We start from the raw sequence: 17,101 nt of genomic DNA, 5'->3' as shown, positions 1-17,101 counted from the left end.
AATGTTATTTATTGAAGCAAAAAGTTATCCAATACCAACTGGGCCTGTAGTTACTCCCCAAATCTATGAAAGTGCACTCATAATGGGTTTCAGCTGGACTAGACGCAACCAGACCTGATTACTGCAAACTCTGTTCAATCAAATCAACACTTAAATAGAACTTTGTCAACAGCATGAAGTTGGTTAAAAGGTCTTATCCAGTAACACACTATGCCAAAGTTGAAAGAAATTCCAGAAATGATGAAGTAGAAGGTGATTGAAATACATCAGTCTGGGAAGGGTTACAAAGCTATTTCAAAGGCTCTGGGACTCCAAAGAACCACCGTGAGAGCCGTTATCTCCAAATGGAAAAACTCAACACAGTAGTGAACCTTCCCAGAAGTGGCCGACCTTCCAAAATTCCTCCAAGAGCACAGCAACGACTCATCCAGGAAGTCCAAAAAAAGCCACAGACAACATCAAAGGACCTACAGGCCTCTCTTGTATCAATAACGGTCAGTGTTCATGACTCCACTATCAAAAAGACACTGGGCAAAAATGGCATGAAAGCAACTGCTACATTAACATTAAGGCTCTTCTGAATTTTGCCAAAATACACATGGATGATCCTCAAACCTTTTTTGAGAATGTTCTCTGGACTGATGAGTCAAAAGTGGAACTGTTTGGAAGACAGGGGTCCCGTTACATCTGGTGTAAACCAAACACAGACTTCCACAAAAAGAACATGGTTGTGGGAGTGTGATGGTGTGGGGAAGCTTTGCTACTTCAGGGCCTGGGATAACTTGCAATAATTTAGGAAAACATGAATTATGCTGTCTACCAGAAAATCCTAAAGGAGAATGTCCAGTCTTCAGTCCATAATTTGAAACTCAAGCGCAACTGGATTATGCAGCAAGACAATGATCCAAAACATAGTAGTAAGTCCACCTCTGAATAGTCAAAAGTCTTGACTTGAGACAATTGAGATGCTGTGGCAGGACTTTAAACAGGCAGTTCATGCTCGAAAACCCTCTAGTGTGGCTGAACTAAAGCAGTTCTGCAAAGAAGAGTGGGCCAAAATTCCACCACAGTGCTATGAAAGACTGCTCTCCAGATATCAGAAGCGTTTGGTTGCAGTTATTGCTACTAAAGGTGGCACAAGCAGATTTTAAGTTTAAGGGGGCAATTAGTTTTTCACATTGGTGATAGGTGTTCGATAAATTTTTTGGCTTCAATAAAAAAATTTAATAATAAAATCTGTATTGTGTTTACTCAGGTTGCCTTTGTTTTTTGTTGTATTTCCTTTGAAGATCTACAACTATTCATTATGAGAAACACAGAAACAGAAGAAATCAAATACTTTTTCACAGCACTGTAAGTGACAAACAATCAGAAACATTTTAGGGAAAAATAGGAAAAGTAAAAAAGTTAACAATAACCCATGAATGTGCATAAGTGTGCACACCATTTTATAATTGGGGATGTGGCTGTGTTCAGAATGAACTAATCACACTCAATCTCATGTAGGACAAGTTCTTGGTTTCAACTGACTGCTGAAGCCACGGTCCACAAAGCGCTTACAAAGTCTGTACGGTATCTCACTTGTTGAAAGATATCAATCAGGAGAGGGGTATAAAAGAATTTCCAAAAAATTTGATGTTCCATGTACCATGAAGGCCATCATCAACAAACAGAGAAAATGGAGCACCACAGTGACATTACCAAAAACAGGATGTTCCTCCAAAATTTACTAAACAAGACAAAAACTTACTAGGGAGGCTCAACTAAATCACCTGAAACCATGTTGGAAAATTTCATAAGGTATAATAATTTCATAATTCCGAAAATTATATTGGGTGCACATCACCAATAGAACACCATACCCACGTTGAAGCATGGTGGTGGCAGCATCATACTTTAGGGCTGCTTTTCTTCAGCCAGAACTGGGGCAATTATCTTGGTGGAGGAATCATGAATAGCTACAAATACCAGACAATTTTAGTGCCAAACATTGAGGCATCTGCTAGTAAACTGAAGATGAAAAGGAATTTCACCTTTCAGCATGACAATGACCCAAGGCATACATCCAAATCAACAAAGGAATGGATTAACCAAAAGATCAATGTTTTTGAATGGCCTAGCCAGAGCCCAGATCTGAATACTACTAAAAATCTGTGGGCTAACCTGAAGGGGGCTGTACACAGGAGATGCCCTCACAATTTGACAGATAGAGAATGTTTTCGCAAGAAAGAGTGGGGAAAATATTACCAAGTCAAGATGTGCCATGCTGATAGACTCTTACCCAAAAAGCCTGAGTGGTGTAATAAAATCAAAAGGTGCTTCAACAAGGTATTAGTTTAAGGGTGTGCACACATGCAACCAGGTTATTGTAACTTTTTTATTTTTCTTTTTTTTCCCCCTATAAAGGTTTCTGATTTTCACTTTATTTGTATACTTTGCAATTGCACATTAAAGGTGGGAAAAGATCTGACATGATTGATCTTAGTGTCCTTTTATTTCACAAAAAATCTGACATTTTAACAGGGGTGTGTAGACATTTCATATCCATTGTATGTGTGAATATCCATCATTTTCCTCTGCCATGTTAGCTTTTCCTATAGCTGCTAACAACTATTTTTTAGACAGTTGTGGAAAACAGCACCTTTAGTTCTCAGGTATGCTGCACTCTGCTAGTAGTGAAATTAAATGAATAGTACGAGGTATAAGCACTATACGACTAATGCTAGCTACCACTCAGGATCAGGTGCTCGCCAAGAGATTTCCTGTTAATTGTATGTCATGTATATGTGTAATGCATCCTGGGTGTTGACAGAAATATTGATGGACATAAAAGAGACAGTGATACAAAATTGAGGTGCAATTCCATGCTACAGAATACTACAAAACCATGACAAATAATATTACACGAATTTTATGCCATAATGCTCTTTTAGTTAGTAGTTATTTTCTACAATTGCCATTCTGTTTTAATGGACTTCTTAACTAAGAGAAAGTACAACTATAAAATATCATTCAGTTGAAATTTTAACCCTGATATCTTATTTCACAGATGTTATTTTGCAATGCTTACGATGAGTGCCCATTTTTGAATATGTATTTATGATTGTACATTGAATGCAAATAAAATTATCTGTATTATATAAATACTAATCTGCTCATTAATGTATTTCATTAACAATAACAATAGGAGTAATTAATTACCTCCGAGGAAGAACAAATTTCTATTAGCAATTCTGCATGAGTTGTGCTGCCCTTCAGACATTTTGGGACACATAGACTGTAGCTTTAAAAAGAATATCCTGAGGACTTTGTCACTTGTCACTATGTAAATTAACATATAAAAGAGGTTTACTTTGAGGAAAACCATTAAAAAAATCTTCAGAGCTGCTCTGCTGTACTCTCTTGCAGGACTTCCCAGTGGTTTATGAAGCTGACTGAACACACCTCTCTCTTTTATAAAGTTCATATACATTTTTTAACCATACAAAGAACTACCTAGAAAAATCTTTGGTAACACTTTACAATAACAGTACATGAATAATCATTCGCGAATACCTAAATAAATACTTACTTACTTACAGTGGCCTCCACTAATATTGGCACCCTTGGTAAATATGAACAATTAAGGCTGTGAAAAATTGTCTTTATTGTTAAAAATTCACAAAAATACTCTGCTCTCATGGATAACAAACAATAGCAAACACAATACAGGTTTATAAAAAAAAAAAAAAAACTGTGATAAATATAAGTGTGCAACAATTATTGACACCCCATGAATTCATATGAGAAACATATATATGAAGTATATTCCCATATACTTGACAAGGAACAGGAAATTGTTCAAACATGACTTCCTGTTTCACAGGGGTATAAATATGAGGTAATACATAGGCCAAATTCCCTTAGTCATTGATAACAATGGGTAAGACCAATGAATATAACTGTGATGTGCAGCAATAAGAAAATAGCAAAAAAGCATTGAAAATGCCCATTTCCACCATCAGGGCAATAATTAAGAAGTTCCAGTCAATTGGAAATGTTATGAATCAACCTGGAAGAGGACGTGTGTCTGTATTGTCTCAACAAACTGTGAAGAGGATGGTTTGAGTGGCCAAAAAATCTCCAAGGATCACAGGTGGAGAATTGCAGAAGTTAGTTGTGTCTTGGGGTCAGAAAGTCTCCAAAACTACAATCCGAAGTCACCTACATCACCACAGGTACTTTGGAAGGGTTTCAAGAAAAAAGCCTCTACTCTCATCCAAAAACTCTCAATCTCAAGCATCTTCAGTTTGCCAGACACTACTGGACCTTCAAATGGGATCGGGTTCTATGGTCAGATAAAACCAAAATAGGGCTTTTTGGCAATAAACACCAGAGGTGGTTTTGGTGCACACAGAGAGATAGCCATATGGAAAAGTACCTCATTCCCATGGTTAGGGCTGCACGATTATGGACAAAATGATAATCCCGATTATTTTTAATAAAAAATTTTTTAAATAATAAAAATAATTACTCTGGCACTTACACCTCTACTCTGCGCACTTTGCTATTTCTGGAACTCAAGTAACGGATCTTGTATAGTAGCACTGCTTGTATTGTTCTCTGCTTGATATCTCTTTGCTTGTATTTCCTCATTTGTAAGTTACTTTGGATAAAAGCGTCTGCTAAATGAATAAATGTAAATGTAATTAGTTAATTATTGCACACCTATATTTAACAAAGACTTTTTTCTTGGATAAACCTGTGTTTTGTTTGCAATTGTGTGATATCCACGAGAGCAGAGTATTTTCTTAATAAATTTTTTGAACAAAAGATCAGAAGTTTAACCAATAAAGACATTTTTTCACAGCCTTCTTTGCTCATATTTACCAAGGGTGCCAATATTAGTGGGGGGCACTAATGACCACTTTAAGTACATATTAGTACATGTTTGTTAGTTAATGTAGTAACAGGTATTAACATTTGTTCATTCAAACTCATCATTAGTTCATTTTTAAGTAAGTATTCATTCAAGATTTTTATTAGTCTCTCACAATTTTTTTACAGTATTAGTGCATGATTATTTATGTACTGTTATTGTAACACATTACCGAATCTTCTTTCTAAGACTGAAGATCAAAGCAAATATTCAAACATTAAAACCATTAACTCCAAAGCGATTGCAAATATGATAAAATATTAATATTATAGCCAACATTAGACCTGATACTGATTATATTTTTATTAGGTATAATGCATATTCCCTTTTAAATGCGCAAATAATCTCAATTAAATCTGCATCCTGGCTAAAAGGCAGCCAGTGGACTGTGGAGTGAGAAAGTAAGTCACAGGCAGAAAAGAAGAGATAAATTTACACCAGCCGAGTGTTTTGTTCCCAAACTTTCCACTGAAAGAACACAATCAGTCCAAGATTATGTTATTTATAGGCTTAGTTGTTTCTGAACTATTGAAGCTTTCAATTCAAGTGACCAGTCAAACCAGCTAACAGTTCTTAAAACTCTGTAATAAAAATAAACACAGACCCCTGGGGAATTCTGTAATGATCAGATTATAGGAGGGTAACCAGAATGGTCCAAAACAGTCCAGTTTATTACAGAGATATAACAGACGTACAAAAATGACTGATTAAAATGCCAATACAAATGAAAGTTTTAACCACCAGCTTTATGACAGTAACCTAGAAAATGAGTGAAGTATGTATGTAAAAATAATCACTGTTGTAGATCACTGTTGCATTAAACAAACTCTATGCAATTGCAATATAAGTTTAGTGTTTTAGTTCGGATGGTCCATGGTGAAAGTTTCCCCACTTTAGAGTTCCTTCAGTTGGGTTTTCTGTCATAAAACAGAACCAAACTTTCATATTTGCTCACACACTCATTCACAGACAGTCTTATCTTTTCTTCTTGCTCTCCTTTTTTAGTTTTTGCCGGATTTGCTGTGCAGGTGCCTTGGGCTTTCTGCTCGGCTCAGAGGATTTCGGCTCGGCTGGCTCTGAAGTCTCTTCCTGTAATCAAATGGAGACCATTTTAGTGCAAAATCAAACTAACCTAGATTAGTTTTTCAAATTGTACTGTAGTATTAATAATATTTGGCCAAAAAAACCCCCACAATTGTCTTTAATAGGTACATCATAATATAATAGGTACATTTAATACATTATTCAGATTGAACAGGTAATGTGTTGTAAAAAGATATATACACACAGATAACAACTAGGAGGTGCACTATAATCGGTAGTTTAAACTAGGCTACTAGAGACTTAGAAGCTAGATTTAGACCCCTTTTGTGACTTTACCTCAAAAAAAGAGTCTAGGGACAAATATAGCGACTTTTTGAGCAGACATCAGTGACTGTCCTGCTCCTGATACGATTATCCAGCTCACATCACAGCTGCTGGCTATACTAGTTGAGAAAGCAGGTTCAGTTGACTCTCGACCCGAGTGTAAAGATTTGTATTTGCTTGAGCTGATGTTCCCTTCAACCAATCACTGATGACCTTTGTTCCCAATGACCAATCACCGGTCACTGTTCTGTCCCACCCCCGCACTTTGTTCTTTGTTTTAAACTGTCTTCTTGGATATATTTACAATTAGTAAAAGTGAGTTGTTCCATCTGAAAGAGTTTCCTTCATCTCTATTGCCTGATTACTTTATTTTAATCCCTTCTATTTTAAGTGTCCTCAGAAAATATTCCTTGTTCATTGCATTTCCTGATCCACATATCCATATGGATACCACATGTCCATCGCATTGGGAGCAGTGGTGGCTTGGCGGTTAAGGCTCTGGGTTACTGATCAGAAGGGGGTTCAAGCCCCAGCACTGCCAAGCTGCCACTGTTGGGCCCTTGAGCAAGGCCCTTACCCCTCTCTGCTCCAGGGGCACTGCATCATGGCTGACCCTGTGCTCTGACCCCAACATCCTGACAGGCTGGGGTATGCGAAGAAAACAATTTCACTGTGCTCTACCGTATATGTGACCAATAAAGACTATCATTATTATCATTATTATTTCCTGTCAGGGTGGCAATCAATCACAGGGCACAATCACGCACGCAGCAATTCACGCATTACGGACAATTTGGAAATGCCAATCAGCCTACAGCACAAGTCTTCGGACTGGGGGAGGAAACTGAAGTTCCCAGAGGAAACCTCAGATGAACCAGGAGAACATGCAAACTCTGCACTCACAGGCGGGATTCAGACCCCAAACCCCAGAGGTGTGAGGCAAACATACTAACCTCTAAACCACCAATGTCCCCAACGTTCATATACCCTAATTTGTAATTTGATTTCAGGGTTTTCCCTAGGTTTTCAGAGGGCTTAGGTGCCGTCTGGGATCCAGTTTTTCATGTTGTCTTCGACCCTAATCCTTACCATATATGTGAAAGAAAGCTGGCAACACTTATCGTACTTATACTCAAAAGTCTATTCATTTCACCAAATAAATCTCAAATGTTTGAGACTGAATGAAAATAAATGCCTTTTTATGTTCATTCAGATTAAGGTTCCCCACAAAAACACTGCGCTTAAGCCTTTCTATGGTAAGGAAAACCCTGGATATGCAGATGATTATGATGAATCACAGAATGCAGTGGTACTTGAAAGATTGTCAACCCTTTAGAATGTATGTATGTATGTATGTATGTATATATATATATATATATATATATATATATATATATATATATATATATATATATCTGCATAAATATGACCTAAAACATCATCAGATTTTCACACAAATCCTACACATAGATGAAGGGAACCCAATTAAACAAATGAGACAAAAATATTATACGGGGCATTTATTTATTGAGTAAAATGATCCACATGAATGAGTGGCAAAAGTATGTGAACCTTTGCTTTCAGTATCTGGTGTGACCCTCTTGTGCAGCAATAACTGCAACTAAATGTTTCTGGTAACTGTTGATCAGTCCTGCACATCGGCTTGGAGGAATTGAAGGCCATTCCTCAGTACAGAACAACTTCATCTCTGGGATGTTGGTGTGTTTCCTCACATGAACTGCTTGCTTCAGGTCGTTCCACAACATTTCTATTGCGTTAAGGTCAGGACATTAACTTTATTTGTCTGTAACCATTCTTTGCTAGAATGACTTCTGTGCTTAGGGTTGTTGTCTTGCTGCATGATCCACTTGCTCATGTGAGTCAGATCACAGACAGATGTCCTGACATTTTCCTTTAGTATTCAGTGGTATAATTCAAAATTTATTGTTCCATCAATGATGGAAAGCCGTCCTGGCCCAGATGCAGCAAAACAGTCCCAAACCATGATACTACCATCACCATGTTTCACAGATGGGATAAGGTTCTTATGCTGGAATACAGTGTTTTCTTTTCTCCAAACATACCGCTTCTCATGTAAACCAAAAATTCTATTTTGGTCTCATCCCTCCACAAAATATTTTCCAATAACGTTCTGACTTGTCCACATGATCTTTAGCAAACTGCAGAAGGGCAGCAATGTTCTTTTTGGAGAGCATTGACTTCCTACCATTAACACCATTGTTGTTCAGTGTTCTCCTGATGGTTATATGAACATTAACATTATCCAATATGAGAGAAGTCTGTAGTTGCTTAGAAGTTACCCTGGGTTCCTTGGTGACCTCATGGACTATTACACACCTTGCTCTTGGAGTGATCTTTGTTGGTCGACCACTCCTGGGAAGGGTAACAATGGTCTTGAATTTCCTCCATTTGTACACAATCTGTCTGTCTGTGGATTGTTGGAGTCCAAACTCTTTAGAGATGGTTTTGTAACCTTTTCCAGCCTGATAAACATCAACAACTCTCTTTTTCTGAGGTCCTCAGAAATCTCTTTTGTTCGTGCCATGAAACACTTCCACAAACATGTGCTGTGAAGATCAGACTCTGACAGATTCCTGTTCTTTAAATAAAACAGAGCACTCGCTCACACCTGCCATAACGTTGATTGAAACCATGACACCTGACTATAATTTCACAACTGCCAATCCTAAAGGCTCACACACTTTTGCCACTCACAGATATGTAATATTGGATCATTTTCCTCAATAAACATATCACCAAGTATAAATATTTATGTCTCATTTGTTTAGTTGGGTTATCTTTATCTACTTTTAGGATTTGTGTGAAAATCTAATGATGTTTTAAGTCATATTTACGCAGAAATATAGAAAATTCTAATATGTCAAATATGCATTTATCTACCTGAGAGTTAAATGCCAATCAATAGTTAATCACGTGTACTACTAAAACTAATCAACAGTATGATTAATGCCTTTTGGGTGTGTGTGTGCGTGCGCGCGCGCTGGAAGGATGTACAGTAGGAGTAGTCTTTGGTATGTGTAGCTTGAAGTTGCTGTAATTAAACCTATAGTCTGTAGGTGTTACCTGTTCGTGGCTCTTGGAGCTGGGAATGATTATGGCTAAAATGCAGACGAGTTGGAAAATTGCTCCAAGAAAGAGGCCATAGCGTAAAACACTCTCGAAAAAGGTGGGTTCCGGAACTTCCGGCGGCGACAGATCCAAATCCCCAGACATGGCGTTGATCTGCGCATAAACAAGACAAAATAAAACAACAACATGTTTATACGCACAAGCACAACTCTACAGTCTGAGGCTGCGTCCAAACCCGCACAGCTTTGCGCTATACAGTACCACAACAGCATACAACCAAGTACCCTATTAGTTAGGCTCCCTAACCGACTACTCAGTACTGTACACTGTGGCGACTGACCCAGTCCTATCTAATCAGCAGTAAAAGTGCAATCATTTATATCATTACTATCATTTACATATGACAACAAACACAAAACACACACGTCTTATCACTTACTCTCTTAAAGGAAATAATTTGTATCCAACACACTTCTGTATAGCGTATTAAAGGTCTAACATCCGGTGTAACAGAAATAGATGACTGTTGTGAAAGTTGACTTTCGCACAAACGCGCATGCGCACAAGTTTGCGCATGCGCCATATTCGAACGAGCGATATCGCAGAAAAATTTCGGTTGGGTTATTATTATTATTATTATTATTATTATTATTATTATTATTATTATTATTACTAGTAGTAGTAGTAGTAGTAGTATCATTATTATTATTATTAATTATTATTATTATTAGCATTATTAGCATTTTCATTATTACTTATTGATTATTATTGTGATTATGAAGATGATGATTATTATCATCATTATTAGCATTTTTATTACTAATTATTATTATTATCCATCCATCCATCCATCTTCTATACCGCTTATCCTCTTCAGGGTCACGGGGGAACCTGGAGCCTATCCCAGGGAGCATCGGGCACAAGGCAGGGTACACCCTGGACAGGCTGCCAATTATTATTATTATTATTATTATTATTATTATTATTATAATTATTATTATTATTATTATTATTATATTTTTTAGAAACCTATCAAAGTTTGCGATAGTCGAATATTTATCCTGATAACTGATCACAAACACACACTAACCAAACAACTTAGATGGTGAAAAGAGGTTTCTGTGGAAGCATTTTGATTGAATTACACAACAATGTTAAGGTTATTGCCTACAAGAAAAAGAAGAAGAAGGAGAAGAAGAAGAAGAAGAAGAAGAAGAAGAAGAAGAAAACGGTTATGACAACTATAGCCTTTCACCATAAAATAGTTTAGCTACAAACTACTTGACTGAAAATAGGAGTGTCGCCTTCTCGTGTCATGGAAACAATCTTTCCAGCCTAAGTTAAAAAAAAAAACTTTAGAGACAGAGGCTTTGTCAAAAAAGAATCAAACTTTATTGAAACAATAAAATGAGACAGTCTGCAGAAAGTCTGAATTATACAAACACAGACATATCTTTATATACTTTTCTGAAGCAGTAAAATGATCTCTTCTTTCTAGAAACAAACCTATCTCCATTACCTTAATTAATTATTCATATTTATATGATAGCTTACATTTGTGGCACATGTGTTGTCAATTGGATTTTCTTAAAGGCTTTATTGGGACAAGGTAATCTTTTGCAGTGCATGCGCCTTGCGTTGAATTTTCTTAAATGTTTTATCAGGACAGGGTTTTTCACTTTGACCCATAATTCACCCTTATACCTTAATGATTTTTTGGCTTTAGTCCCAGTCTGGTACCCTTCCTCCTGGAAGTGTTAGCTGTTATTCTGACACTGGTTTGCAAGCTTAAAGGGCTTTGATTGGAAACACAGTTCTGGTGAATGTCTAATTGCTAATGTATTACCATAGAGTAAAGCTGCTTTAGAGAAAACACAAGGTTCTTCTAACACAATTTACACACTTAGAATGTAACTTGATTAAAAAGTGTTCTTATAGTTTTAGATTATGCTTCTAAATGTGGATTATACATATAGATTATGCTTCTAAATGTTGATTGTACATATAGATTATGCTTCTAAATGTTGGTTATGCATATAGATTATGCTTGCAAACTAATATTGATGATTAGATTATGCTTCTAAATGTTGATTATACATATGGATTATGCTTCTAAATGTTGGTTATACATATAGATTATGCTTCTAAATGTTGGTTATGCATATAGATTATGCTTCTAAATGTTGGTTATATATATAGATTATGCTTCTAAATGTTGATTATACATATAGATTATGCTTCTAAATGTTGATTATACATATAGATTATGCTACTAAATGTTGGTTATGCATATAGATTATGCTTGCAAACTAATATTGATGATTAGATTATGCTTCTAAATGTTGGTTATACATATAGATTATGCTCATAATTTTGGTTATGCATATAGATTATGCTTCTAAATGTTGGTTATACATATAGATTATGCTTCTAAATGTTGATTATACATATAGATTATGCTTCTAAATGTTGGTTATGCATATAGATTATGCTCATAATTTTGGTTATGCATATAGATTATGCTTCTAAATGTTGGTTATACATATAGATTATGCTTCTAAATGTTGATTATACATATAGATTATGCTTCTAAATGTTGGTTATGCATATAGATTATGCTTCTAAATGTTGGTTAGACATATAGATTATGCTTCTAAATGTTGGTTATACATATAGATTATGCTTCTAAATGTTGATTATACATATAGATTATGCTTGTTAACTAATATTGATGATTAGATTATGCTTCTAAGTAATAATTCTAAATGTTGGTTATACATATTGATTGTACTTTATTAACATATCTAAATGTTAGTCACACATATTGATGACACTTTATCAGTATATTCTATACTCGCTACTGGTTAAATTTGAGTATTTTGAGGCTACACATCGAGAGGTGATCCGTAATCAACCTCCCAAGTCAAATTTGAACGTTACATGTGAGCCCACGAGAATCTCGCGTCACCGGCTCACGGAGTCAATTATTTTCGTTACACCGTTCTTGCTCTTTAGTTGCACTTTAAGCGTTTGTGTAATAAAAGTGACACATCGCCCCCTGGTGTATAGGCGCGTAAGTGCATCTAGCATGCCCACTGGATTTTTTAAAATTAGGATTTAAAAACTGTGTGTGGGACTGGGTGAAAATGTTTATCTATTAATCCATTAATCATAATCTAATCCTATTTTTTTTGTTAGTACAGTAATCTTAATAGCTTAACTTCAAATGGTTCTCCACAATGTGTAGTAGGATTATACGGTGGCGAAGAAAAGTCTTAAACAAATGAAAACGATTTCACAATTTTAGATTCTTCATAGCATTCTTGTATTTAAAAAATACATTTCCGTTTCAGGCATCTACACTTGGACCTCAGAAATTTGGTTCTTGCAGCTGAAGTGGTTTACATTTCCTGTATGACAGGACATATAAGATGGATTTGCAGCAAACAAGCAATAAAAAGTTCATCAAAATAAGCATTTATGGTAGTCTTCACTCTGAAGAGAAGGGAAACAGTATCTTTTTGGTTTCAAGACAGAATCCATCATGGTTGATAATAAGAATTCATCCCAAGGTGAACATTTTAATTAAAAGTTAGGACTGTAGTCACTGATTTGTTAAGCCATTACATGTTCTGTAAGTGGTGCAACCCAAGCTGAAATACTATAAAAATCAGAGCACCAGATTCTCAATTAGCTCTAAACTGTGCTGCAACCCAGTCTGAGTCTGATCATTTAGGCTAATATGTCTGGTGCAATAAAAATGTTTGATACATCATGGGGGCGCTGTTTAAACATGTTGATGATAAAAATGTTCATCTGTAAATGTCAGAGATCTAACGCCTTACCTTGTTTCTGTCTGCTAGACACTTGTCTCATGCTTTGTGTGTGTGTGTGTGTGTGTGTGTGTGTATGTGTGTGTGAATAGGTGAATGAGACACAGCATAAAGCACTTTGTAGAGCCACTAAGGTTAAAAGGCGCTATATAAGTGCAGACCATTTAATGTAGCAATTTAAGTTCCTGCCTGTTTCAGGGGCTTTTATGTCTGCGGTTTTGTCTTCAGTAAGTGAAATGTAGCTTGGTATTTTGATTGCTCTCTTGTGCGATAACTAATGGTACACAACTGGCCAAGAAATAACTAAGCAGTAAGTAGGCATATTTATTTTGGTCACCAAAATGACAGAACTCTGATGCTTTAACAAGAATGGTTTCTGTAATGGCTCATCCTTTACGGTTGACTATATACACATGAAATAAACATGTAACATTACACACACACACACACACACCATTGACAGCAGAGCTGCCATGCAAGTCACTAGCCTGCCATCAGGGGCAACATGGGGTTCAGCGTCTTGCCCAAAGAAAATGTCTTTTGTGGAGGCATGTGGGCCCGGAATCAAACCCTATGATTAGCGAACAACCCACTGTGCCACCTGAGCCAGAGCCGCCCGACTGGCAGAACACCATCAGAAAAGATACCCAGTGTGTAGTGATTATGGGTTGCAGTCATAAAGTTGCTAAAAAATCATAATATGATTGTGATATTTTGTAGATTAAATACAGTCAGGTCCATAAGTATTTGGACAGTGACACAATTTTAATAATTTTGCCTCTGTACACCACCACAATGGATCTGAAATGAAGTAATCAAGATGTGATTGAAGTGTAGACTTCCAGCTTTAATTCAAGGGGTTGAACAGATTCATGGCCAGTTGTGGCCTGTTTCCTTGTTACTTCATGATGGATTATGGAGCTAAAAGGTCTGGAGTTGATTCCAAGCGTGGAATTTGCATTGGATAGTGATTCATGGGAACTCTCGATATGTGGTCCAAAGAGGTGTCAACGCAAGTGAAGGAGGCCATCATTAGGCTGAAAAAAACAAAACAGACCTATCAGAGAGATAGCAGAAACTTATTAGTTGCCAAATCAACAATTTTGGTACATTCTTAAAAAGAAGGAATGCACTGGCGAGTTCAGCAACACCCAAAGGCAAGAAGACCACAGAAGACAGCCCGTTGACAATTAGAAAGTATACTATGTATATGAATGTACACTCTTACCTACATGGTTCTTTAAACTCATTATTCCAGAAGTAATCAAACCCCTTCTAAAAATAATCAATTCTTCCCTTAGCACTGGCGATGTACCTAAATCATTTAAACTAGCAGTTATCAAAACCCTGATTAAAAAACCTGACCTCGACCCCTGTCAACTGTCCAGCTATAGGCCAATATCAAATCACCCTTTTATCTCCAAGATATTAGAAAAAGTTGTAGCACAGCAGCTATGCTCATACCTACACAGGAATAATATCCGTGAAATGTATCAGTCAGGATTTAGGCCTCATCGTAGCACAGTGACAGCGCTGGTTAAAGTGGTAAATGACCCACTACTGGCCTCTGATCAGGGTTGTGTCTCCATGCTTGTGTTGCTTGACCTTAGTGCAGCTTTTGATACAACTGATCATACTATTCTCCTTGGTAGACTAGAAAATGTTGTTGGCATTAAGGGAACGGTCCTCTCCTGGCTCAGGTTTTATTTGACAGATTGCTATCAGTTCATAGATGTAAATGGTGATTTCTCTACGCATACTGAGGTAAGGTTTGGTTCCTCAAGGTTCTGTTTTAGGCCCACTGCTTTTTACTTTATATATGCTACCTCTGGGTGAAATTATTCATAAACATGGAATTAGCTTCCACTGTTATGCCTATGAGACACAGCTGTATGTTTCAGCAAAGCAAGATGATGTTGAGGAATGTGTAAAGGACATTAGACACTGGATGCTTATTAACTTTTTACTTAATCCTTTTACTTAATTCTGAAAAGACAGAAGTACTTGTACTAGGACCACGTGTAGCTAGAAGTAAGCTTTCTGATTACATAGTAACTCTGGATGGCCTTTCTGTTACATCATGTGCAACTGTAAAAGACCTTGGTGTGATTATTGACTCCAGGCTTTCATTTGACTCTCATGTAGATAATATTACTAGGACAGCCTTCTTTCATCTCAGAAATATTGCTAATATAAAAAATATAATGTCACTTCACGATGCAGAAAAATTAGTTCATGCTTTCGTCACCTCTAGACTAGATTATTGTAATACTTTACTGTCTGGTTGTTCCAGTAGGAGCATAAACAAGCTCCAGTTGGTCCAGAATGCAGCTGCAAGAGTCCTTAATTTCTTCATGATCCTGATCCCTTTTGCTCTCCTGATCTGCCCGATCCCTCCTGATGCCCTACTTCTGGTTGGAGTTCTCATCAACTGGAAGTCACATGCTACTGAGGATGCCCCCACGTGGTGCAGCCTAAAGTTCATAGAGATTACTGAGGATGGTACCACTTGAAAACAATAAGATGGCTTTGGACCTCAATTTATATGAACAATTATGCTATGATGGTGTAGAACTACAATTGCCACAAACAGTTTTGCACTCAAGTCTCCATCAGTGAACAGTGGAGAAGTTCAACAAAGCAGACTTCATGTAAAAACTGTAATGAATTTTCCTGGTTACACAACTGCACTATTTGACCACGTAGTATTAGTACATTTATAGAAGGGATTTATTTATAATCGCACTATCCAGTGTTACCTAGATGAGGATGGGTTCCCTTTTGAGTCTGCTTCCTCTCAAGGTTTCTTCCTCATATCGTCTCAGGGAGTTTTTTCCTCACCACCACTGCCTCTGGCTTGCTCATTAGGAATACATTCATACATTTAAAATCTATATCCTGGATTTATATAATTCTGTAAAGCTGCTTTGGGACAATGCCCATTGTTAAAAGCGCTATACCAAATAAAACTGAAGTGAAGAGAACTAAAGTGAATTATCACAGAATTCTTTCCTTGTTGGAGAGTATGAAGAAGGAAAGAAAGGCCCATGATCCAAAACATACCGCATCATCTGTGAAACACGTGGAGACAGTGTTATGGCATGGGAATGTATGGCTCCCAGGAGAACTGGGTCACTGATGTTTATTGATGATGTGACTGCTGATAGAAATAGCAGGATGAATTCTGACGTGTACAGAGCTATACTTTCTGCTCAGATTCTGTCAAATGCTGCAAAACTGACAGGAAGGCACTTCACAGTACAGATGGATAATGGCCAAAAACATATCACAAGAGCAACCCAAGGGCTTCCGTAAGACAAAGAAATGAAATGTTCTTAAATACCTGATGACCTCAACCCAATTGAGCAAGCTTTTCACTTAATGAAGACAAAACTGAAGGAAAAAAGACCCACAAACAAGCAGCAACTGAAGGCAGCTGTAGTAAAGGCCTGGCAAAGCATCTCAGCACAGGAAACTCAGCATTTGGTGATGTTCCATGGGTTCTAGACATCAGGCAGTCTTTTGCATCCAAGTATTAAAAATAATCTTACTATTTATGATTACTTTTGAGCCTGTGAAAATGGAGGGGCTCTGTCAAAAATGGCTGTATTGTAATGCAATATTTTTCATAAACCCACTGAATTAAAGCTGAAAGTCTACACTTTAGTCATATCTTGATGACTTCATTTCAGATCCATTGTGGTGTGTACAGAGGCAAAATGACAAAAACTGTCACTGTCCAAATACTTATGGACCTGACTGTATATATAATGAATATCTATTAATAGAGGCTTATGGTTGAAATTTGTTTGTAAGACAAATATAGGTAGTGAAGGTAATGACCATGTATACACTATATTGCCAAACTGCT

At 36.8% G+C, this 17,101-nt stretch overlaps 1 protein-coding gene across 1 annotated transcript; it reads right to left on the bottom strand.

Annotated features, from left to right (window-relative positions):
• Positions 1-5,568: 5,568 nt before the first annotated feature.
• On the bottom strand, positions 5,569-9,929 carry manbal (mannosidase beta like). Its single transcript, XM_053636460.1, has 3 exons — positions 9,837-9,929; positions 9,392-9,550; positions 5,569-6,007 (listed from the first exon to the last, which is right to left on the bottom strand). Exons 2-3 carry the CDS (start codon positions 9,539-9,541, stop codon positions 5,894-5,896), a joined length of 264 nt encoding a protein of 87 aa, XP_053492435.1. The 5' UTR covers positions 9,542-9,550; positions 9,837-9,929; the 3' UTR covers positions 5,569-5,893.
• Between the last annotated feature and the right edge of the window lie 7,172 nt (positions 9,930-17,101).

This window comes from Ictalurus furcatus, chromosome 11 (assembly GCF_023375685.1).
Source record: "Ictalurus furcatus strain D&B chromosome 11, Billie_1.0, whole genome shotgun sequence".
In the NCBI taxonomy this organism is placed as follows: Eukaryota; Metazoa; Chordata; class Actinopteri; order Siluriformes; family Ictaluridae; genus Ictalurus; species Ictalurus furcatus.
The sequence above is the reverse complement of the archived record's forward strand: the minus strand, read 5'-3'. Positions and strand labels throughout refer to the sequence as shown.